This window comes from Pseudophryne corroboree, assembly GCF_028390025.1.
Source record: "Pseudophryne corroboree isolate aPseCor3 chromosome 11 unlocalized genomic scaffold, aPseCor3.hap2 SUPER_11_unloc_5, whole genome shotgun sequence".
Lineage (NCBI taxonomy): Eukaryota > Metazoa > Chordata > Amphibia > Anura > Myobatrachidae > Pseudophryne > Pseudophryne corroboree.
The window spans coordinates 192540-218191 of NW_026967481.1; the positions used below are offsets into that span (position 1 = coordinate 192540).

Here is a 25652-nt window from a genome sequence, read left to right on the forward strand (position 1 = left end):
TAGAAGGCATAGTGGAGCTCATCCACAAAGTATTGGAATTTTTTTCTAAGTTTTTTTTTTTCTTCAATTTCCACGTCCTTTCCCCCCTTCTAACAGGCGTGGGTCAGGGACAGTGGAAGCGGCTGAGTAGCCGTGAGTGTCGGACCTCTCTGTAAAGAGCTCCCTCACTCCACTTGCAGGCTGCCTGCAGGAAAGCTGGACGGAGCTTGGATGAAGGCCCCGTCATAGACTTTTGTCACGGTCCAGGTATGTTGGGTTGGGGCGGTCAGCGCTTGCTGCCGCTCCACTGTTGGGGATTGTTGGGTACTCACCGCTGCCCGGAGCGCGTGTACATGGGCCGCTTCACGGTCCATGCGGCGCGCTCTCACTCTCCGGTTCCCAGCATCCTAAAAGACCGCTGCTCCCTGCGCAGCAGCAGCGCTGCTTGGCTACACAGACACGCCGTTATGCTGTGTGTGGCGGGCGGGAGCACGTGTGCATGGGCCGCTCCACGGCTCCATGCAGCACGCTCTCTGCTTCCGCCATCCGCCCGCAGCAGCCGAGGAGTTCCGTTGTCCGGGGTCTACAGTCAGGCCGCTCACACGGCCCTTTGCAAAACTTCCACAGGCCCAGACCCGGTGCTGTACACGGAGGTCGTGGGAGTGGGGGGGGGGGAGACTTTAACAGTATTTGGCAGTGCAAGAAATGCTTAATATGTTTAAATGTTCTCCTGTCTGTTCCAGGTTTCCTATTTTTACATCTCGGCTAAGAGTGGTACTAGAGGAATTTTGGGGTCAGTTTTCGTATTTCTGGCAGGCACTGCACTTGCCTAGATATATACCAGGAACTTTGGTGTTATTACTGAGTCGTGCAGTCTGTCTGTGTGGAGTTTGTATTGTCTGTCTTCATAATGAGTAAGACACCAGCAAAATCTAAGAAACATTTGTCATGTCATGTCTGTAAGAGTGTGTTGCCTGATGGATCCACCACATGTACAGCATGTGTTGTTAATACAGCCATAAATACGATTTCCATTCCAGAAGTAAAGGCATCTCAGGACCCGCCATGGGCTTTACTTGCAGATGTATTAATTGGTTTACAATCAGAACTGGCCGCCTCTCGTGAAGAAAGAGAGGCGGCAAGATCTGAGTTTAAGATGAGACCATTTGAGTTACCTGGGGAGTCTCAAACTGGTCATAAGTCCACCTTGAGTGGAAAAGATAAGTTTCCTTTTCCTACTAATTTTCCTGTCTCTGGGATACTAGACCTCACTGAACAGGAGTACGAGGAGGGCGAAATAGAACAACAGTCAGAAGGTGACGACTTTGACAGCCCAGGTATTGACAATCTCATCAGAGCAGTTCGTCAGTCGCTGGAGTTTACGGAAACTGAGGAGCCACTGACGAATGATGAGGTAGTCTTTACTAAACGACAGAGATCTCCGATGTGTTTCCCTATCTCGGAATCTCTTAATAAAATGTTACTGGAGTCACGGAAAAATCCGGACAAACGGTTTTCTATTCCTCGTAGATTTAAATCGAGTTACCCGTTTCCAGAGGCCATGACAGCTACATGGGAGAACCCACCTTTGGTGGATTCATCCGTATCTAAACTTACGAGGAAGTTAACCATACCAGTCCCAACTGCTACTACGCTTAAAGACCCTGCAGATCGTAAAATAGAGGCTATGCTAAGGTCCATGTACACAGCAACTGGAGTGCTGTTAAGACCTGGGTTGGTTGGCATTTGGGTTACTAAAGCTTTAATGGTATGGATAAAAGAGCTCAAGTCGGCTCTGCAAGATGATCATCTTATACTTCTCGCGGATCAAATCTGGGAAGCTGCTGAATATCTATGTACAGCTTCTACTGACGTCTGTCAGCTTACTTCTCGCCTGTCCTCATCGCTAGTCACAGTACGACGAGCACTTTGGCTGCGTTCGTGGCAGGCGGAGACGGAGGTTAAAAAAGGTATAGAGGCATTGCCTTATGATGGCGAGAAACTTTTTGGTCCTGAATTGGACAAATGGATTTCTGAGGCTACTGGAGGGAAGTCTGTTTTTCTTCCATCGCCTACAACTATACCTAAACGGAAATATTCTGGTCCGGCGTTCAAATCCTTTAGAACTCAGCCCTTTCGTGGGCAGGGAGGAGCAGTCACGCCGGGCAGAAGAGGTCGGGGACGTAGTGCCCGACAATCCAATGCACGTCGTCAAGACACCAAGACCACTAACAAACCAGTGGCATGACGGGCTCCCAGCCCATCTCGGATCTCCAATTGTGGGAGCACGCCTTCAGAGCTTTCAGGGGGCGTGGCTGCAGACGTCCACAGATGGGTGGATCCGCAATTTAGTATTAGAGGGTTACAAAATAGAGTTCGATTATCTTCCGACAGGAAGATTTTTCACGACAGGACTGCCTGTGTCGGACGACAAGAAAGCAGTTCTGCAGGTTGCCATTCAGTCTCTGCTGAATGCTGCAGTGATAATTCCGGTCCCTGTGCAGGAACAGGGGCAGGGTTATTATTCCAGTCTGTTTCTGGTACCAAAACCAGATGGCTCAGTCAGGCCAATATTGAACCTAAAAGGTCTCAATCATTACGTCACTTACCACAGATTCAAGATGGAATCTCTCAGGTCAGTAATTGCAGGGTTAGAGCCACAGGAATTCATGATTGCACTAGATCTCAAGGATGCGTATTTGCACATTCCGATTTGGCCACCTCACCAGAGTTTCTTAAGGTTTGCGATAAGACGAGACCATTACCAATTTCAGGCTCTACCGTTTGGCCTCTCATCAGCGCCTCGGGTATTCACCAAGGTAATGTCCGTGATGACAGCTCATCTCAGGTCCCTAGGGGTAATAATTGTTCCGTATTTAGACGATCTACTCATAAAGGCTCCGTCTCAACAATTGCTTCTCCAACATGCCTTACTAACGTACAATGTACTAGTTCAGCACGGTTGGATAGTCAGTTTAAAGAAATCACATCTAATTCCGTGTCAACGACTTCAATTCCTAGGGATGATTCTCGATACAGTAAAACAAAGGGTTTACCTGCCACAACAGAAAGTACAGGGCATTCGTCATCTGGTGCAATTAGTGCTCAAGCCACGCACAGTCTCAGTACATTTGTGCATTCGCCTTCTAGGCACAATGGTGGCGGCTTTCGAAGCACTTCAGTTCGGAAGATTTCACTCACGTCCGTTTCAACTGGAGGTGTTAGCACAGTGGTCGGGATCACATCTGCAGCTGCACCACAGGGTGAGGTTGTCACCACAAGTCAGGGTGTCTCTTCTCTGGTGGTTAAAAATACACAATCTATCTGCAGGGAGACGATTCGGCGTCGCGAATTGGATAATTCTGACAACAGACGCAAGTCTCAGAGGTTGGGGAGCTGTAGTTCAGAGTTATCGGCTCCAGGGCCTCTGGGCGGATCACGAAAGATCGCTATCCATAAATGTTCTGGAACTCAGGGCGATTTACAATGCTCTAAGACAAGCGGTGTACATGTTTCGTTTTCAGACTGTTCAGGTGCAGTCAGACAACGCGACGGCAGTCGCATATATAAACAAACAAGGAGGAACGAGAAGCCGCATGGCTATGCGGGAAGTAGCTCTGATCCTCAGATGGGCCGAATATCACCAGGTGATATTATCGGCAGTGTTCATTCCTGGAGTGGACAACTGGGAGGCAGATTTTCTCAGTCGTCGGGATTTTCATCCAGGAGAGTGGGCATTGAATCCAGAAGTATTTCAGATGTTGATCCAGAAGTGGGGTTACCCTCAGGTGGATCTAATGGCATCCCGCCACAATCATCAGGTGTCAAGATATGTGTCCAGAACAAGAGATCCAGGGGCAGTGGCGGTGGATGCTCTCACAGCCACGTGGCCATACAGCCTTGTGTATCTGTTTCCACCGTTTCCGCTGCTCCCGTTGGTGCTAAAACGGATCAAGAGAGGGTTCGTCACAGTCATTCTAATAGCGCCTCATTGGCCTCGGAGGGCTTGGTTCTCGGATCTCCTCGGGTTACTCGCAGACGATCCGTGGCCACTCCCACTACGTCCGGACCTGTTACAACAGGGTCCGTTCCTTTACCCCGATTTAGCGCGGCTGCGTTTGACGGGGTGGCTGTTGAAAAGGCCATCTTAAGGAAAGAGGGCATTCCTGAGTCTGTTATACCAACCATGGTACGAGCTAGGAAGCCGGTTACGGCAGCTCATTATTATAGAATTTGGCGTACTTATATAGGTTGGTGTGAAGCTCGGAAATTTCCGACATCGTCTTTTAAATTATCCCGTCTTTTGTTATTTTTACAAATGGGGTTAGATGGAGGACTACGTCTTTCCACATTAAAGGTGCAGGTATCTGCGTTGTCAATTTATTTTCAAAGGAAATTGGCCTCGTTGCAGTCAATACATACGTTTCTACAGGGTGTAAAGAGGATACAGCCTCCTTTCATTCCACCTACAGCACCATGGGACTTGAATCTGGTTTTAGATTTCTTACAGTCCGATTACTTTGAACCCTTACAACAAGTGGATATTAAATTTCTCACTTGGAAAACGATTTTTCTTTTAGCCTTAGCTTCGGCTAAGCGTGTTTCAGATTTGGGTGCCTTGTCATGCAAGTCACCGTATTTAATTTTTCATGATGACAGAGCGGAACTTCGGACGAATCCCGCTTTTCTACCAAAGGTAGTGTCGTCTTTTCACATCAATCAACCAATAGTAGTTCCTGTGTTAACAGGAGACTCTGGAACGTTGGATGTGGTTCGCGCATTGCGTATCTATGTTTCCCGAACGTCTACTGTGCGTAAGACAGATACGTTGTTTGTTCTCTATGACGCAGCTAAGAGGGGTTGGCCAGCCTCTAAGCAGACCTTATCCAGATGGATCAAACTGACTATACGTCAGGCTTACCTTTATGCTAGGTTACAGCCACCTACTTCAGTAACAGCTCATTCCACACGTTCTGTGGGGACGTCATGGGCAGCGAGTCGTGGGGCTTCTACGACACAGCTTTGCCGTGCGGCTACTTGGTCGTCAGTGCACACGTTTGTGCGCTTTTACAAGTTTGATACGTTCGCGGCAGCAGCATCTAGCTTTGGCCGTTTAGTGTTACAGGTGCCAAACAGCTCTCCCGCCACGGAGGAGACTTTGGTACATCCCAAGAGTACTCCAGTGACCCCTAGTGGATGAAAAAGAAAATAGGATTTTGGTACCTACCAGGTAAATCCTTTTCTTTGAATCCATAGGGGGCACTGGACGCCCACCCAGAGCAGTTTACCTGTTTTAGGAGTCCAGTGGTTCTTATGGTAACACACTTTCACGACTGGTTCAAATTTAACAAGGGTTAATCAGTTATGGTGTCAACTGTTTAGTTGTCTGTTACGTTGTGTCAACTTTATTGTTGTCTGTGAGACTATATGTAATTCTCCTTTTGTCAATCTCTCTATCGATCCTGTTCGGCTCAGTAAAAAACACTGAAGTGCTGCAGGATATGGAGGGGAGGAGTAGTCTCAAAAATTAATTTATTCAGTGCCTTCTTCCGGTGGAAGCCGTCCATATCCCAAGAGTACTCCAGTGCCCCCTATGGATTCAAAGAAAAGGATTTACCTGGTAGGTACCAAAATCCTATTTTCAGGTGACATAAAGGATAAATATAGTATTAATGGCACTATACTAGAAACTACTGAGGAGGAAAGGGATCTAGGAGTCACTTTCAGGTGACATAAAGGATAAATATAGTATTAATGGCACTATACTGGGAACTACTGAGGAGGAAAGGGATCTAGGAGTCACTATTTCAGGTGAAATAAAGGATAAATATAGTATTAATGGCACTATACTAGAAACTACTGAGGAGGAAAGGGATCTAGGAGTCACTATCTCAGGTGACATAAAGGCAGGTAAGCAATGTAACACAGCAATGAGGACGGCTAGTCAGATGCTTGGTACATAGGGAGAGGAATCGGCAGCAGAGATAAGTAATAATGCCACTGTATAGGTCATTGGCACGACCTAATCTAGAATACTGTGCCCAGTTCTGGAGGCCATATCTTCAGAAGGATAGTAATACATTAGAGACTGTACAAAGAAGGGCAACTAAAATGGTGCATGGCCGACATCACACAACTTACCCAGAAAGACTAAGAAATCTCTATGTATAGTGTGGAGCAGAGAAGGGAAAGGGGGGACATGTAGAGACTGTCACATATATCAAGGGTTTTAACAAAGTCCAGGAGGGAATATTCTCCAAATGAAGATAAGTAATAGGACACGAGGACATGTACTGAGACTGGAAAGGGGAGGTTCAGGGGAAATTTGAGAACAAATTATTTCACAGAAAGGGTAGTGGATAAGTGGAATAGCCTCCCATCATTGGTGGTAGAGGCTAAGACAGTAGAGTAGTGTAACATGCATGGGATAGACATAAAGATATTCTTACACAGAAATAAGGATCAAATAAGGTTTGAGATAAAAATATGGTAAAAAAAAAGGGGCAGACTAGATGGGCCAAGTGGTTCTTATCTGCTGTCAGATTCTATGGGGAGGCTGTGCATCGTGTGTGGGGGATGGGGAGGCTGTGCATCGTGTATGGGGGATGGGGAAGGCTGTGCATCGTGTGTGGGGGATGGGGAGGCTGTGCATCGTGTATGGGGGATGGGGAGGCTGTGCATCGTGTGCGGGGGATGGGGAGGCTGTGCATCGTGTGCGGGGGATGGGGAGGCTGTGCATCGTGTGCGGGGGATGGGGAGGCTGTGCATCGTGTGTGGGGGATGGGGAGGCTGTGCATCGTGTGTGGGGGATGGGGAGGCTGTGCATCGTGTGTGGGGGATGGGGAGGCTGTGCATCGTGTGCAAGGGATGGGGAGGCCGTGCCGTGTGTGCGGGGGATGGGGTGGCCGTGCCGTGTGTGCGGAGGATGAGGAGGATGTGCCGTATGCATGGGGGATGGGCAGGCCGTGCCGCGTGTGCGGGGGATGGGGAGGCCGTGTGCGGGGGATGGGGAGGCCGTGCCGCGTGTGCGGGGGATGGGGAGGCCGTGCCGCGTGTGCGGGGGATGGGCAGGCTGTGCCTCGTGTGCGGGGGATGGGCAGGCTGTGCCGCGTGTGCGGGGGATGGGGAGGCTGTGCCGCGTGTGCGGGGGATGGGGAGGCTGTGCCGCGTGTGCGGGGGATGGGGAGGCTGTGCCGCGTGTGCGGGGGATGGGCGGGCTGTGCCGCGTGTGCGGGGGATGGGGGGGCTGTGCCGCGTGTGCGGGGGATGGGGAGGCTGTGCCGCGTGTGCGGGGGATGGGCAGGCTGTGCCGCGTGTGCGGGGGATGGGGAGGCTGTGCCGCGTGTGCGGGGGATGGGGAGGCTGTGCATCGTGTGTGGGGGATGGGGAGGCTGTGCATCGTGTGTGGGGGATGGGGAGGCTGTGCATCGTGTGCGGGAGATGGGGAGGCTGTGCATCGTGTGCGGGGGATGGGGAGGCTGTGCATCGTGTGCGGGGGATGGGGAGGCTGTGCATCGTGTGCGGGGGATGGGGAGGCTGTGCATCGTGTGCGGGGGATGGGGAGGCTGTGCCGCGTGTGCGGGGGATGGGGAGGCTGTGCCGCGTGTGCGGGGGATGGGGAGGCCGTGCCGCGGGGGATGGGGAGGCCGTGTGTGCGGGGGATGGGGAGGCCGTGCCGCGGGGGATGGGGAGGCTATGCCGCGTGTCTTAAATACAAACAGATAGGTGGATTCCCAGAAAAGTACTTCAACAAATAACTTGAATATAAAAATATGAATTTATTGTATACTTATCTAAGGTTATTACTCAATTCAGCAGATGTTCAATACAGTAATCACATCAGTAGATGCGGGAGCCCCGCCCTCTGCATCTAGAGTTACAGTATATTCAGAGTATTCTGGCACTTTCTACAGTCAGTGGTTCATCCAGGCAGATAAGGCTAATTAACACTGGTTCCAGTTTATATACGCTGGGGGCACTGTTTCCTGAATTTTGACTGTTAGAAATAACATATATACAATATTGGTGAAACAACGCTGTCCCAAGATTAAGAAGCAAAGATTCTAATGCTCCAAACACTTGTCTTGTTTAGTCTCGTATAACCAGACAATGGTCATTGCCCTTGCTTGTAAAATATACCCGTGTCTGGAAATTGAGGAAACACAATATAAATTGATGACTGGATGGTATAGATGCCCTTCTCTCTCACATAAATTCTACCCTTCTGTTTCCCCTTCATGTTGGCGCTGTGGTAGAGATAGAGGCACGTTAATCCACATCTGGTGGGACTGCCCCTCAATCGCCCCTTTTTGGAATAAAATAGAGCTGTCGACGAAGATGGTAGGTTTCCAGGTGCCAATTGGCGCAGACTTCTGGCTGCTTTCGCACTCCAATTTTCCTGCTGAAAAGTATAAAAAGCCTTTTCTTAAGCATTTAAACAATGCGGCAAGAGCTGTTGTCCTAGTGCACTGGCGCTCCGTAGTACCGCCGACAATGGGGGAATGTTTCCAGCGTAACGATTTTTATATGGACGATATTTTCTATTCAGCACTAGAAAAATATTCAGATTATACAGCCACCTGGTTTAGTTGGTTGGAATTTAAGACTACCGAGACCTATGCTACTCTCGTGCCTCATAATCTAATGTAGGACCTTACTACCCAGACACTTCATTGAGATGTTCTCCGCCGCCCTACCTCGCTCTCTTCTTCTTCCCCTTATCTTTTATTTTTTATTGTCATCTGTTGGATACTTTATTTATGTTAATATCATTATAATTGATAACTTCACGATGGACGGTTGTCCTTCCACATGTCATTATGCTTCCAGTTGTATTGTCAATATGTTCTTGTCACAATTTTACGCATCTTCTGGAAATTGCTGTTTTTTCTGTTTGTTTTTCTTAAGTTCTATGTGGAGATTGGCATTGTTTCCATATATGAAAAATAATGAATTTATAAAAAAAAAAAGAATATATACCTCTGTCAGAAACACTGACATACACAGAAACACATCCGTTTGTAATTAAAAAATAAATAAATAAATATATATAAAAGTAAGGCAGCGGCACTCCGTCGGCTTAAAAGTCAGTCATGTATTAAATCAAATCATAACAAACAGTGGTCACAAAAAAAACAACGTTTCGGGGTCCTGAGACCCCTTTCTCAAGGCATGACAAAGGGGTCTCAGGACCCCGAAACTTTGGTTTTAAACCGCCGGAGTGCCGCTGCCTTATTTTCTTCTGTTTGATGCATCATCTGCTGCGGAGGGCACCCGGATTTACAACATACATTAAGAGTGCCGGGCGTTTCTGACCCATATATATTTATATATATTTCCCTTGTAATAAAAAATAATTATATATATATATATATATATATATATATATATATAGTGTATATGTATGTATATATATAATATACCACTTCTTGCCCTATTGAAAATACCATATTATATTCATAACAAGCACCAACCACCTTTCTAAAGATATCAAATAAAGAACTGATATAATAATGAAAAGAAGTTAAAAGTATGAAATAACCCTAATTGTGTGTAGTCAGCATACAAGCTGACATTAAACGGGTAACTAGTACTGTCTTCAGTGCTTTGCATTTGGTGCTAAAAACACCTAAAGGATGAGATAGTGCAACGTATTTATGTGTCACTCCTGATAAAACACTGATAACCCTTATTCTTCTGTTCCTCAGACATCTGAAGGACGAGATAGTGAAACGTATTTGTGTCTCTCCTGATAGAACACTGATAACCCTTATTCTTCTGTTCCTCAGACATCTGAAGGACGAGATAGTGAAACGTATGTGTCTCTCCTGATAGAACACTGATAACCCTTATTCTTCTGTTCTTCAGACATATGAAGGACGAGATAGTGAAACGTATTTGTGTCTCTCCTGATAGAACACTGATAACCCTTATTCTTCTGTTCCTCAGACATCTGAAGGACGAGATAGTGAAACGTATGTGTCTCTCCTGATAGAACACTGATAACCCTTATTCTTCTGTTCTTCAGACATATGAAGGACGAGATAGTGAAACGTATTTGTGTCTCTCCTGACACAACACTGATAACCCTCATTCTTCTGTTCCACAGACATCTGAAGGACAAGATAGTGAAACGTATTTGTGTCCCTCCTGACAGAACACTGATGACCCTCGTTCTTCTGTTCCTCAGACATCTGAAGGACGAGATAGTGAAACGTATTTGTGTCACTCCTGACACAAAACTGATAACCTTCATGCTTCTGTTTCTCAGACATCTGAAGGACGAGATAGTGAAACGTATTTGTGTCCCTCCTGACAGAACACTGATGACCCTCGTTCTTCTGTTCCTCAGACATCTGAAGGACGAGATAGTGAAACGTATTTGTGTCACTCCTGACACAAAACTGATAACCTTCATGCTTCTGTTTCTCAGACATCTGAAGGACGAGATAGTGAAACGTATTTATGTGTCATTCCTGATAGAACACTGATAACCCTCCTGTTCCTGTTCCTCAGACATCTGAAGGACGAGATAGTGAAACGTATTTGTGTCCCTCCTGACACAACACTGATAACCCTTATTCTTCTGTTCCTCAGACATCTGAAGGACGATATAGTAAAACTTATTTATTTGTCACTCCTGACACAACACTGATAACACTCATGCTTATGTTCCTCAGACATCTGATGGATGAGATAGTGGAACGTATTTATGTATCCCTCCTGACACAACACTGATAACCCTCCTGTTTCTGTTCCTCAGACATCTGATCAACGAGATAGTGAAACGTATTTATGTGTCTCTCCTGATAGAACACTGATAACCCTCAATCTTCTGTTCCTCAGACATCTGAAGGACGAGATAGTAAAACGTATTTATTTGTCACTCCTGACACAACACTGATAACCCTCTGCTTCTGTTCCTCAGACATCTGAAGGATGAGATAGTGAAATGTATTTCTGCTGCAGGGTACACTGGGCTCCACAAGGATTAACATTGGGGTGTAGAGTAGGATCTTGATCCGAGGCACCAACAGGCTCAATGCTTTGACTGTTCCCAAGATGCACAGCGCCGCCTCCTCTATAACCTCGCCTCCGTGCACAGGAGCTCAGTTTGTAAGTTGGTGCCATGCAGTAAGCAGGCAATTAACAGGGCGGCTGCCATTGCAACCCATATTTTAGCTTAATCAGAAGAATAGAAGAACTTTTGAAGACTTCAAGGGCTGCAGCTTTTATGCATGTCACATAAGACATCCTTTGCTGCAGCTCCATCACTCCCCCGGCGGCGCTGTATACTCCTGCGCCCTGGTTGCAGGTTAACTACAGCCCTCCAGGATCGAGTGGCCGCAGGTACAAGGGGGAGTAAGGGGTCTCTTTGGCCCGCTGTTAGCCACGATCCAGCGCAGCCGCGGGAGGCGGTCCGCGCGCTCTGGCATGGACACTGTAAAGGGCAGCCGCTCCACTAGTCACTGGGACACAGGGCACAGGTGGGGGGTTTTCTCTCATAAAAACCCTGTTTTAATCAAGCCCGCAGTGCCCAGTGGGGAAGCCAGCAGGGAGATAATGTCCTAACCTGTAGCCCCTCCCCCAGCCCCAGGGCGCCATTTCAGTCAATGTTCGCGCCCTGGAGCTGCATATTTCTCCCTGTCACCCGCCATCACAATGGAGCTGCGCTGTTCCTGGGACTGCTGGGGCAAATCCTCCTGTAGAAAAACCGCCTGCTCGCCAGCGCTGTGCATTTTACAGGACACTTGAGTATTCTTCCTGTCACTGGGACTGTGTTAGTTAAGAAAGAGTGCATACATTCAGGGTGGTGGGGTACAAACACCCTGTAATATACATCCAGTATCTACTGTGCTTTGTTATATCTATTGTTAACATATATAGCTATACTGAGTATTACTTTGTATTGCTAGTCCAGTGCAGTTTTATGGTGTATAATTTCTGCATGGTACGCTTGTGACTATATATGTGTGTGTGCATGTAGCTGCTGCGTGGCTGCCATATCGGGTATTTCACTCAGCATGCTGCTCCTATATTCTATAACCTGAAGGGGCTAAGTGTGTCAGGTTTCTCAACAATATAGGTATTTCACAGGATATACTTGCTGTGTATTTTTCCTTGTGATTTATAGTCACTTTCTATATATTTATATAGATATATCGCCTAAATTCCCAGTTTGTGCTGACAGGAAAGTCACACTACACTGGGAGTTCTTGTTAGGTATATTGCTGCTTAAAATTGCACCAGGTTGCCTGATATTGTGCTTATATTATGTCAGGTGGTGATGCAGCGGACATTTTGGAGGAAAATATGGCAGCAGAGAGTTCAGGTTCAGGGGGTTCCTTACCCCCCAGTGGGTCTGTAGCACCGGGGGTAACAAATGACCCACCTTGGGCTACCTTTTCCACGCTTTTGAATACGCTTGTAACTAAACTGATGCCCCCTGTGGGACCACCTGTGCCACTGCAGCAGTTTATGGTCCCTGCAGTTAATCCGCCATGGCGGATCAAATTTCCACTCAGTTACAGCACTTGAACCGGTCACTGACTAAGTCCAAATCTCACTCTTGCCCACCTAAAACTAAGACGTCTTCTAAACACGCCGCTACTTCCTCACAATCCACTGCTATTCTAGACACATCCTCTAAGGAGGATGGTGCATATACTGACCCCACAGACACTGACTCTGATGGGGAAGGGAAGTCAATGGTGGATGTCCCCGATTTGATTGAGGCTATCGGGCTCATTCTTCAGGTCTCTGATGAACCTGAGCCTGTCTCTGTCTCTAAAAATCCGGACAGATTTAAACGTAAGAAAGTGGTTAAACAAGTTTTACCTCATTCTCAACACCTGGCTGACATTCGTCAGGAATCCTGGAAAAACCCGGGAACAAAATTCACACGCATAACAGACTGTTGGCTCGCTATCCTGTCTCTGCGGAGCTATGTAAAAATTGGGAAACTCCTCCGCCTGCAGATTCTCATGTGGCACGCATGGTAGTTTCCTCTGCTCTGCCAGTAACTACCGTCACCTCTCTGAAGGAACCAACGGATAGACATGTGGAGGGTTGTTTGGAAACGATTTACATCCTAACGGGGGCTGTGCATAGGCCAACCATTGCAGCAACATGGGATGCTGAAGCTGTTGAGGCGTGGACTCAGGAGCTTGAGGCGGAGCTGCCTTCCTACGCATCTGAACATGCTCGACAATGTCTCATATATTACCACGGTTTCTCTGTACCTTAAGGAGGCGGCCTCCGATGCCAGGGTGCTGGCGGCCAAGGCTGCTACTGCGTCTGTCTTGGCCAGACGTATCCTTTGGTTGAGATCCTGGTCGGTGGATATGTATTCCAAGAAAACCCTGGAGGTGCTTCCTTTCAAGGGAGACATTCTCTTTGGAGAAGACCTCAATAAGATTGTGGCTGACCTGGCTACTGCTAAAACAGCTTGCCTACCTAGTATGCCTCCTTCCGCACAGAAGGCTAAAAGTACTTTCCCTCGGCCCTTTCGTCCTCCAGGCAAAGCAAGAGGTCAGGCGTACCCAAAGCAAGCTCGTGCTTCCAGACCTGCAAAGCCCAGACCGAAGCGAGCCATGGGCTGCCCGTCAGCCTGCTTCCAATACTGACAAGCCTGCCGCATGACGGGGCGAGCCTCCCTCTGGGGGATCCCAGGGTGCGGGGCCGACTTCTAGGTTTTGGCCAGGAATGGTTGAAGACCACTTCAGATGCCTGGGTAAGGGAAGTCGTCACACGAGGTTACGCTGTACCCTTCAAGAATTGTCCCCCTCATAGATTTTGCCTGACAGATGTTCCTCTGGATCCAGCAAAAGCAAACACTCTGCATTCGGTGGTACATTCCCTCCAGACCACAGGAGTGGTAGTACAGGTGCCTCTGGCTCAGAGAGGCCAGGGGTACTATTCACCGCTGTTTCTAGTCTTGAAACCGAACGGGTCCTCGTGGCCCATTCTCAATCTGAAGTCCTTAAACAAGTATGCGTGGGTCTCCAAGTTTCATATGAGAACTCTGCTCTCTATTGTTCTGGCCCTGGAGCCTGGGGACTATATGGTCTCCCTGGACATAGAGGATGCCTACCTGCATATTCCTATTGCAGTGTCTCATCAGCAGTACCTGAGGTTTGCGGTGGGCAACCTTCATTACCAATTTTGGGCATTACCCTTTGGTTTGACAACTGCTCCCCGAGATTTCTCCAAAGTAATGGCGGTCATGACGGCTACACTCCGCCGTCAAGGGGGTCAGGATCCTACCGTATCTAGACGATTTGTTGATCCTGGCAAATTCCCCAGAAATTCTCCTGTGTCATCTCGATCTGACTGTCCAGGTCTTGACAGCCCACGGGTGGCTTGTCAACTGGCAGAAATCATCCCTGGTTCCGGTTCGGAGCATGGTACACCTGGGAGCGTTATTGGACACTCACAACCAGTGGTTGTTCTTGTCTCAGGAGAAGGTCCTGAAACTTCAGGACAGGATTCGATGCTTCCTATCTCGTCCGCAAGTGTCGATTCATTTGGCAATGCAAGTGCTAGGTCTCATGGTGTCTGCTTTCGACATGGTGGAGTATGCTCAATTCCATTCTCGCCCTCTGCAGAAGTTAATTCTGACCAAGTGGGACGGCCTGCCTCAGCGGATCAGATCTCACATGATCTCCCTGTCTCCGGAGGTCCGCATGTCACTGAGCTGGTGGCTTCAGGACCATCGATTGAGCAGGGGCCATCCCTTCTGGCTATCCAACTGGGTCCTGCTGACGACGGATGCCAGTCTGAGAGGTTGGGGCGTGGTGTTGACACTCCCTTCAGGGTCGCTGGACCACAGGAGGAGTCTCTACTCCCGATAAACATTCTGGAACTGCGGGCGGTGTTCAATGCGTTGACAGTGGCCCAGCATTTGATACAGAACAGACCTGTTCAAGTACAATCGGACAATGCCACCACGGTGGCGTACATCAATCATCAAGGCGGCACTCGAAGCCGCATGGCAATAAGGTAAGTATCAAGGATTCTTCAGTGGGCAGAACGCCATCTGACGGCCATATCCGCAGTGTTCATTCTGAGGGTCCTAAACTGGAAGCGGACTTTCTCAGTCGTCAGGACGTACACGCCAGAGAATGGAGCCTCCATCCAGAATTGTTTCAACTTCTCGTGGACAAGTGGGGCCTTCCAGATGTGGACCTGATGACGTCTCAACACAATCGCAGAGTTCGTTGATGCTCTGTCAATCCCATGGAACTTTCGGCTGCCGTATGTGTTCCCTCCAGTGTCATTACTGCCCAGAATAATACGGAAGTTCAAGCAAGAAGGAGGAAACCTACTTCTAATCGCTCCAGCTTGGCCCAGGCGGCACTGGTTCTCCGATCTACAGGGCCTCTCGTGGGATCGTCCCCTTCTACTTCCACAACGACCAGACCTCCTCGTTCAGGGCCCTTGTGTTTACCAGGACTTGGCCTGTCTGGCTTTGACGGCATGGCTCTTGAAGCTTCCGTCCTGAGGGCCAAGGGTTTTTCTGAGGCGGTCGTTCAAACTATGTTGAAGGCCCGTAAGCCGGCTTCTGCTCGGATCTACCATAGGGTCTGGAATGCTTACTTTACTTGGTGTATGTCTCATAATCATGACATTTTCAAGTTTAGTACAGCCAAACTATTGGCCTTCCTACAACAGGGCTTGGACTTAGGCCTTCGTCTGGCCTCCCTCAAGGTTCACATCTCTGTCGGTTTGGTTTCAGAGAAAGATTGCTGCCCTACCTGATGTTCATACATTCACTCAGGGCGTGTTCTGGATTCAGCCTCCTTTTGTGCCACCTGTGGCCACTTGGGATCTTTCGGTGGTTTTGGAGGCCTTGCAAGAATCTCCATTTGAACCTCTTGCCTCTGCTGACCTTAAGTGGCTTTTCCTTAAGGTGCTATTTTTGCTGGCTATTGCTTCAGCTAGAAGGGTCTCTGACTTGGGTGCCTTATCCTGTAAGTCTCCCCATTTGATTTTTCACAGTGACCGGGCAGTTCTTAGAACATGGCCAGATTATTTTCCCAAGGTGGTGTCTTCCTTCCACCTTAACCAGGAGATTGTGGTTCCGGCCTTTAATTCTCCTGAGTTGTCTTCCAAAGAGCGGTCTTTGGATGTGGTACGGGCTCTCCGTATCTATGTGAAGAGAACATCCTCCGTTAGGAAATCTGATTCTCTTTTTGTACTGTTTGGTATTCAGAAATATGGCTGGCCTGCTTCCAAACAGACACTGGCCAGATGGATTAGAATGGTGATTGCACATGCTTATGTACAGGCTGGTCGTCCGGTTCCTGCTACCATCAAAGCTCATTCTACTCTGTCGGTTGGACCTTCTTGGGCGGCCCACCGTGGTGTGACCCTTGAACAATTGTGCAAGGCGGTTACGTGGTCCTCAGGGAACACGTTCATTAGGTTCTATGCCTTCGATACTTCCGCCTCCCAGGATGCTTCCTTTGGACGCCGGGTTCTTGTGCCGCTACAGTGCGTCCCCTCCCATAAGGAACTGCTTTAGGACATCCCCGATGTTCATCCTTGTGGAGCCCAGTGTAACCCGCAGCAGAAAACGGGATTTATGGTAAGAACTTACCGTTGTTAAATCCTCTTTCTGCGAGGTACACTGGGCACCACAAGGCGCCCACCCTGACGCACTTAGCTTCTTTGGGTTGGTGTGGATTTAGCCGCTGACACCCTCTCTTGCGGTGAGTGTGTGGTGTAATTGGCTATGAGCGATTGTCTCTAGTACCTACTACTGCATTGGGCTGGTTAACGAAACTGAGCTCCTGTGCACGGAGGCGGGGTTATAGAGGAGGCAGCGCTGTGCATCTTGGGAACAGTCAAAGCTTTGAGCCTGTTTGTGCCTCGGATCAAGATCCTACTCTACCCCCCGATGTTAATCCTTGTGGAGCCCAGTGTACCTTGCAGTATAGATTTAACAACGGTAAGTTCTTATCATAAATCTCGTTTTATGTGTCCCTCCTGATAGAACACTGATGACCCTCATGCTTCTGTTCCTTAGACATCTGAAGGATGAGATAGTGAAACGTATTTATGTGGCACTCCTGATAGAACACTGATAACTCTCATTCTTCTGTTCCTCAGACATCTGAAGGACGTGGTGCTGCTAACGGCCATTGTGCAGGTTCTGAGCTGCTTCTCCCTGTATGTGTGGTATTTCTGGCTGCTGGTGAGTCCCGGATTCTAAGTTGTGTGGTTTGTGTATTATACATTTCTCATACGTCCTAGAGGATGCTGGGGATTCTTCAAGAACCATGGGGTATAGACGGGATTCGCAGGAGACATGGGCACTTTAAGACTTTAAAAGGGGTGGGAACTGGCTCCTCCCTCTATGCCCCTCCTCCAGACTCCAGTTTAGAATCTGTGCCCAGTGAGACTGGTTGCACACTAGGGAGCTCTCCAGAGTTTCTCAGAAAAGACTTATGTTAGGTTTATTATTTTCAGGGAGAACTGCTGGCAACAGTCTCCCTGCATCGTGGGACTTAGGGGAGAGAAGCAGACCTACTTCTGTGAGTTTCAAGGCTCTGCTTCTTAGACTACAGGACATCATTAGCTCTTGAGCGTCTGAACGCTAGGTACGCCTAGATGCTCGTTCCCTATATGCCCAGTGTGTTTGTGGGTGTCTGTGCACGTGTGTCGGCATGTCTGAGGCAGAGTGCTCTTCCCAGGAGGAGACTGGAATAGGGAAAGAAACGGCTGTGGGAGTGACCCTGTCGGCACCGCCGACTCCTGATTGGATAAATGATTTGAGTGCTTTGAATGCGAATGTGGCTCGGTTGAATAAAAGATTGGATAAATCTGAGTCTCAGAACCAGGCATGGAAAAAATCCGTAGAGGATATGTTGTCCCAGGTTCAGATCCCCTCGGGGTCACAAAAGCGTTAATTTACCCAGGTAGCAGATATAGATACCGACACAGACTCTGACTCCAGTGTCGACTATAGTGATGCCAGATTAAATCCAAAACTGGCTAAGAGCATTCAGTACATGATTGTGGCGATAAAAGTTGTGTTGCATATCACGGAGGACCCTGATGTTCCTGATACAAGGGTCTGCATGTATGAAGGAAAGAAACCTGAGGTAACATTTCCTCCCTCTCATGAACTGAACACTCTTTTTGAAGAGCTTTGGGAGAATCCTGACAAGACGTTTCAGATTCCCAAGAGAATTCCGGTGACATATCCGTTCCCCTCGGGGGATAGGGAAAAGTGGGAGTCACCCCCCACTGTGGACAAAGCTTTATCAAGGCTGTCCAAAAAGGTGGCGCTGCCGTCCCCTGAAACGGCAGCCCTGAAGGAACCTGCGGATCGTAAACGGGAAAATACATTGAAATCCATTTATGTCACTACGGGTACGCTGCTCAGACCGGCTGTGGCTTCAGCATGGGTAAGTAGCGCTATTGAAAAATGGGCAGATAACTTGTCATCTGATATAGATACCCTGGACAGGGAAAGCGTTCTTTTGACACTGGGTCATATCAGGGACGTTGCAGCCTATCTAAAGGAAGCTGTGAGGGATATTGGCCTTTTGGGATCAAGGGCCAATACCATGGCAGTCTCAGCCAGGAGAGCATTGTGGATTCATCAATGGAATGCTGATGCGGACTCTAAGAAGGCTATGGAGTCTCTGCCGTATAAAGGTGGTGTCTTGTTTGGTGACGGCCTCACTGACCTGGTATCTACGGCTACTGCGGGTAAGTCGTAATTTTTACCTTATGTTCCTGCACAACAAAAGAAATCGCACCACTATCGGATGCAGTCCTTTCGGCCCATAAATACAAAAAAGGCAGAGGGACTTCCATCCTTACTTCAAGAGGAAAGGGAAAAAAGTCACCGGCTGTGGTAAGTTCCCAAGAGCAGAAGTCCTCCCCGGCTTCTGCCAAATCCACCGCATGACGCTGGGGCTCCTCTGAGGGAGTCGGCACGTCTCAAACTCTTCAGTCAGTGCTGGGCTCGTTCGACCCTGGACCCATGGGTTTTGGAAATAGTGTCCCAGGGTTACCAACTAGAGTTTCAAGACGTTCCCCCTCGACGATTTTTCAAAACGGCCTTACCAGCTTCTCTTCCTGCCAGGGAGGTGGTATGCGAAGCAATACAAAAATTGTGTTTAAATCAGGTTATTGTCAGGGTTCCCCTGTCGCAACAGGGAGAAGGCTTTTATTCCAGCCTGTTCGTGGTCCCGAAGCCAGACGGCTCAGTCAGACCAATCCTGAACCTCAAATCCCTCAATTTCTACCTAAGGAAATTCAAATTCAAGATGGAATCTCTCCGGGCAGTGATATCCAGTCTGGAGGAGGGGGATTTTATGGTGTCGGTAGATATAAAGGATGCCTACTTGCGTGTTCCCATTTACCCGCCACATCAGGCTTATCTGAGGTTTGCAATACAAGATTGCCATTATCAGTTTCAGACATTGCCGTTTGGTCTGTCCACTGCTCCGAGAATTTTCACCAAAGTAATGGCGGAAATGATGGTTCTCCTGCGCAAGCAAGGAGTCACTGTTATCCCGTACTAGGATCCAAGAAGCAATTACTGCAGAACATGGCACATTCCCTGAGAATTCTGCAACAACACGGTTGGCTCCGAAACTTGCCAAAATCACAGTTGGTTCCGACAACACGACTATCATTCTTTGGTATGATTCTGAACACAGAATTACAGAGAGTTTTTCTTCCAGTGGAAAAGGCTCTGGAAATTCAGAACATGGTCAAACAAATTCTGAAGCCGGCAAGAGTGTCGATTCATCAATGCACTCGGTTTCTAGGGAAGATGGTGGCGGCCTACAAGGCCATTCAGTTTGGCAGATTCCATGCCAGGGTGTTTCAGTGGGACCTGTTGGACAAGTGGTCCGGGTCTCACCTGCACATGCACCGGAAATTAATCCTATCTTCCAGGACCAGAATCTCCCTCCTGTGGTGGCTGCACAGCTCTCATCTCCTAGAGGGTCGCAGGTTCGGGATTCAGGATTGGATCCTGGTGACCATGGATGCAAGTGTCCGAGGCTGGGGAGCAGTCACACAGGGGGAAAATTTCCAGGGAAAATGGTCAAGCCAGAAAGCTTGTCTACACATAAACATTCTGGAATTAAGGGCCATTTACAACGGCCTTCTACAAGCGGAGCATCTTCTTCGCGGCCTGCCCGTCTTGATTCAGTCGGACAACATAACAGCAGTGGCGTACATAAACCGCCAGGGCGGAACAAAGAGCAGAGCGGCAATGGCAGAAGCCACAAAAGTTCTCCTCTGGGCGGAAAGACATGCAAGCGCTCTGTCAGCGGTCTTCATTCCAGGCGTGGACAACTGGGAAGCAGACTTCCTCAGCAGACACGATCTCCATCCAGGAGAGTGGGGTCTTCATCAAGAGGTCTTTGCAGAAGTGACAAGTCGTTGGGGAATTCCTCAAATAGACATGATGGCGTCTCGCCGCAACAAGAAACTTCAGAGATATTGTTCCAGGTCGAGGGACCCTCAAGCAGTAGCGGCGGATGCCCTAGTGACACCGTGGGTGTTTCACTCGGTCTGTGTGTTCCCTCCACTTCCACTCATTCCAAAAGTGATAAAGATCATAAGAAGAACAAGGGTTCATGCGATAATCATTGTTCCAGACTGGCCAAGGAGGGCCTGGTATCCGGATCTTCAGGAATTACTCACAGGAGGTCCCTGGTCTCTTCCTCTACGAGAGGACCTGTTACAGCAGGGGCCGTGCGTGTATCAAGACTTACCGCGGCTGCGTTTGACGGCATGGCAGTTGAACGCCAAATCGTAGCCCGAAAAGGGTATTCCCAGTGAAGTCATTCCCACACTTCTTCAGGCTAGAAAAGAAGTGACGGCGAAACATTACCACCGTATTTGGAGAAAATATGTGTCTTGGTGTGAATCCAAGAAGGCTCCTACAGAGGAATTTCAGCTGGGGCGTTTTCTCCATTTTCTGCAAGCAGGTGTGGATGCGGGCCTAAAGTTAGGCTCCATTAAAGTACAAATTTCAAAAAGAATTGGCCTCCTTTCCAGAAGTTCAGACTTTCGTGAAAGGCATGCTGCACATCCAACCTCCCTTTGTGCCCCCAGTGGCACCATGGGATCTTAATGTGGTGTTGCAGTTCCTGCAATCTCATTGGTTTGAACTTTTACGTAAGGTTGAGTTGAAATTCCTCACTTGGAAAGTAGTTATGCTGTTGGCCTTGGCTTCTGCAAGGCGGGTGTCTGAATTAGCGGCTTTGTCTCACAAAAGCCCCTATTTAATCTTCCATGCAGATAGAGCGGAGTTGAGAACTCGTCAGCAATTTCTGCCAAAAGTGGTCTCTTCGTTTCACGTGAACCAGCCTATTGTGGTGCCAGTGGCTACTGAAGCCTTGGCGGAATCGAAGTCTTTCGATGTGGTCAGAGCTTTGAAAATTTATGTCGCCAGAACGGCTCAGATTAGGAAAACGGAGGCTCTGTTTGTCCTGTGGGCTCCCAACAAGATTGGGGCTCCTGCTTCCAAGCAGACTATTGCACGCTGGATCTGTAATACGATTCAGCAGGCTCATTTTACGGCGGGATTGCCGTTACCGAAATCGGTGAAGGCCCATTCTACCAGAAAGGTGGGCGCATCCTGGGCGGCTGCCCGGAGAGTATCGGCATTACAGCTTTGCCGAGCAGCTACTTGGTCGGGATCAAACACCTTTGCGAAGTTTTACACGTTTGATACCCTGGCTGAGGAGGACCTCTTGTTTGGTCAATCGGTGCTGCAGAGTCATCCGCACTCTCCCGCCCGTTCTAGAGCTTTTGGTATAAAAAACCCCATGGTTCTTGAAGCATCCTCTAGGACGTATGAGAAAATAGGATTTTGATATCTACCGGTAAATCCTTTTCTCTGTAGAGGATGCTGGGCGCCCGGTCCAGTGCGTTCTGTATCTGCAGTCATTGGTTATGGTTACACACGTGGGGGTATATTTACAAAGATTCGTGTTTATGCCGTTTTTAAGGGTGTTTGATCTCGAATGCTATCGGGTGCATTTTACTGCAACTTTTTGAATCCTGATACGGTCATTCACTAAGCTGCCGACTTTTCCAAATTCGTATTTTCCGATGTCGATGTGATTCGTAATGTCAGGCAGTGTTTTACGGGAGTGATGAGTAAAACACTGCCTGACAAAACACAAGGAATCCCGGCCGGATCTGTGAGATCCGTGCAGGGCTTCATTGTGTACCTTTAAAAAGGTGTTTAAATTGTTTTAAAATCTGAAAAAAAATGCGTGGGGTCCCCCTTCCTAAGCATAACCAGCCTCGGGCTCTTTGAGCCGGTCCTGGTTGACAAAATATGGGGGGGGAAATTGACAGGGGTTCCCCCATATTTGATCAACCAGCACCGGGCTCTGTGCCTCGTCCTGGTGCCAAAAATACGGGGGACAAAAAGTGTAGGGGTCCCCTGTATTTTTGGAACCAGCACCGGGCTCCACTAGTCAGCGATAATGCCACAGCCGGGGGACACTTTTATCTTGGTCCCTGCGGCCCTGGCATTAAATCACTAACTAGTCACCCCTGGCCGGGGTACCCTGGAGGAGTGGGTCCCCCCCCCCCCCCTCTCCAGCCACCCAAGGGCCAGGGGTGAATCCCGAGGCTGTGTCCCCCCCCCCCCCACCCTCCCCCCATCCAAGGGCGGCGGATGGGGGGCTGATAGCCTTGTGATAAAAATAGAATATTGTTTTTTGTAGCAGTACTACAAGTCCCAGCAAGCCTCCCCCGCAAGCTGGTACTTGGAGAACCACAAGTACCAGCATGCGGGGGGGAAACTGGTTCGCTGGTACCTATAGTACTAATACAAAAAAAATACCCAACAAAAAACAGGACACACACACCGTGACAGTAAAACTTTATTACATACATGCACACCTGCATACATACATACTTACCTATGTTCACACGAGGCTCGGCCCACTTCTCCATGTAGACTCCACGGGGTACCTGAAAAAAAAATTATACTCACATAATCCAGGGTAGCTTCTATTCTCTTTGTAATCCACGTACTTGGCAAAAAAACAAACCGAAAAAGCCGAACCACGCACTGAAAGGGGTCAAATGTTTACACATGGGACCCCTTTCCCCGACTGCTGGGACCCCCCCTGACTCCTGTCAAAGAGGGTCCCTTCAGCCAATCAGGGAGCGCCACGTCGTGGCACTCTCCTGATTGGCTGTGCGCTCCTGTAGTGTGATTGAGGCTGCGCACTGAAGATACAATGTAGCGCATAGGCGCTCCATTGTATCCAATGGTGGGAACTTTGCGGTCAGCGGTTGACCGCGAGTAACCTCAACCGCTGTCATTCGTATTTCTGAACTTTGCCAATCAAACCATTATGAATAGCCCAAACACTGCCGAGATTTGTGCTTAGTGAATTCCCGGACAACTCGGATTTTTTGTAAATATTGGCCGTGGTGTTGAGTTAAGTCAGCCTGTTGCTGACGTTGTTCATGCCGTTGCATGCGTTGTGTTTGAATGCCATGTGGTACAGCATGTTTGAGGTGTGAGCTGGTATGTATCTCACCTTAGTTTTAAAAATTAAATAAATCCTTTTCCTCGAAATGTCCGTCTCCCTGGGCACAGTTCCTATAACTGGAATCTGGAGGAGGGACATAGAGGGAGGAGCCAGTTCACACCCCTTTTAAAGTCTTAAAGTGCCCATGTCTCCTGCGGATCCCGTCTATACCCCATGGTTCTTGAAGCATCCTCTATGGACTAAGAGAAAAAGGATTTACCGGTAGGTATCAGAATCCTATTTTTCCAGTTATTTTCTATGTACTTTTATTCCACAAAATCCTTGTTTTCAGGACTGACCACAAATATGTTGTATAACCCATATGTATGAAGGAGGGACCTCCATTCCTGACATCATCTGCACCCCCCATAGGCTTCTATGCTGTGATATGTGTAACACTCCCGAGCTTGGCCCCCGCAGCTACTGCCATCTAAAGGTGGCGTTAGCCAGTTGTAGCCTATTACAAAAGTAACCGTCAGTAACCTGGCAATGGCTGCCGTGCATGCGCACGAGTCCTCCAACCATACCGGACACTTGGCATGGATGGACTCCTTCCGGAACCCTCATCCCTACGACCTTTCCTTCACACATCTGTCCGGTGTCATTGCATACCGCAGTGTGATTCTGGATGCTAATATCGCGCCCATATTGCATTGAGTATATAATGGTGCCCATACACTTGTGCGATTGCATGCTATGTAATATCTGGCCCGATTTCCCTTGACGCTCACCTTGAGATAAATCGCATCTAATGTGCTTTCTCTTTACGTCCTAGAGGATGCTGGGGTCCACATTAGTACCATGGGGTATAGACGGGTCCACCAGGAGCCATTGGCACTTTAAGAGTTTGAGAGTGTGGGCTGGCTCCTCCCTCTATGCGCCTCCTACCAGACTCAGTTTAGAAAATGTGCCCGGAGGAGCCAGTCACAGCTAGAAAAGTTTATATTTAGAGTTTATTATTTCTCTAACGTCCTAGTGGATGCTGGGGACTCCGTAAGGACCATGGGGAATAGACGGGCTCCGCAGGAGACTGGGCACTCTAAGAAAGAATTAGTACTACTGGTGTGCACTGGCTCCTCCCTCTATGCCCCTCCTCCAGACCTCAGTTAGAATCTGTGCCCAGAAGGAGCTGGGTGCACTTTAGTGAGCTCTCCTGAGCTTGCTAATAAGAAAGTATTTTATTAGGATTTTTTATTTTCAGAGAGCTTCTGCTGGCAACAGACTCTCTGCTACGTGGGACTGAGGGGAGAGAAGCAAACCTACTAACTGCGGCTAGGTTGCGCTTCTTAGGCTACTGGACACCATTAGCTCCAGAGGGTTCGAACACAGGAACTTAACCTTGGTCGTCCGGAGCCGCGCCGCCGTCCCCCTCGCAGAGCCAGAAGACAGAAGCCGGCGGATGAAGCAAGAAGACGTCAAAATCGGCGGCAGAAGACTCCGGTCTTCACATGAGGTAGCGCACAGCACTGCAGCTGTGCGCCATTGCGCCCACACTAACCCACACACTCCGGTCACTGTAGGGTGCAGGGCGCAGGGGGGGGTGCCCTGGGCAGCAATTGAGTACCTCCTGGCAAAAGCAGCATATATACAGCTGGGCACTGTATATATGCGTGAGCCTCCACCATTTTTTACACCAAATCGCGGGACAGAAGCCCGCCGCTGAGGGGGTGGGGCTTCTTCCTCAGCACTCACCAGCGCCATTTTCTCTCCACAGCTCCGCTGAGAGGAAGCTCCCCAGGCTCTCCCCTGTAGAATCACGGTAGAAAGAGGGTAAAAAGAGAGGGGGGGCACATAAATTTAGCGCAATAATCATATATACAGCAGCTACTGGGTAAACACGAAGTTACTGTGTAATTCCTGGGTTATATAGCGCTGGGGTGTGTGCTGGCATACTCTCTCTCTGTCTCTCCAAAAGGCCTTCTGGGGGTCCTGTCCTCATATAGAGCATTCCCTGTGTGTGTGGTGTGTTGGTACGCTTGTGTCGACATGTTTGACGAGGAGGGCTATGTGGAGGCAGAGCAGGTGCAGATGAATGAGGTGTCCCCGCCGACGGCGCCGACACCTGATTGGATGGATATGTGGAAGGTGTTAAATGATAATGTAAACTCCTTGCATAAAAGGTTGGATAAAGCTGAA

General features: G+C 48.7%; 1 protein-coding gene across 1 annotated transcript in view; it reads left to right on the top strand.

Annotated features, from left to right (window-relative positions):
• Nucleotides 1–25652, top strand: part of TMEM208 (transmembrane protein 208) — a 178104-nt gene that overhangs the window by 138073 nt on the left and 14379 nt on the right. The window contains exon 5 of the mRNA XM_063948700.1: nt 17092–17176. Within this exon, the coding sequence (XP_063804770.1) occupies nt 17092–17176 (85 nt within the window). The remainder of the gene's footprint in view (nt 1–17091; nt 17177–25652) is intronic.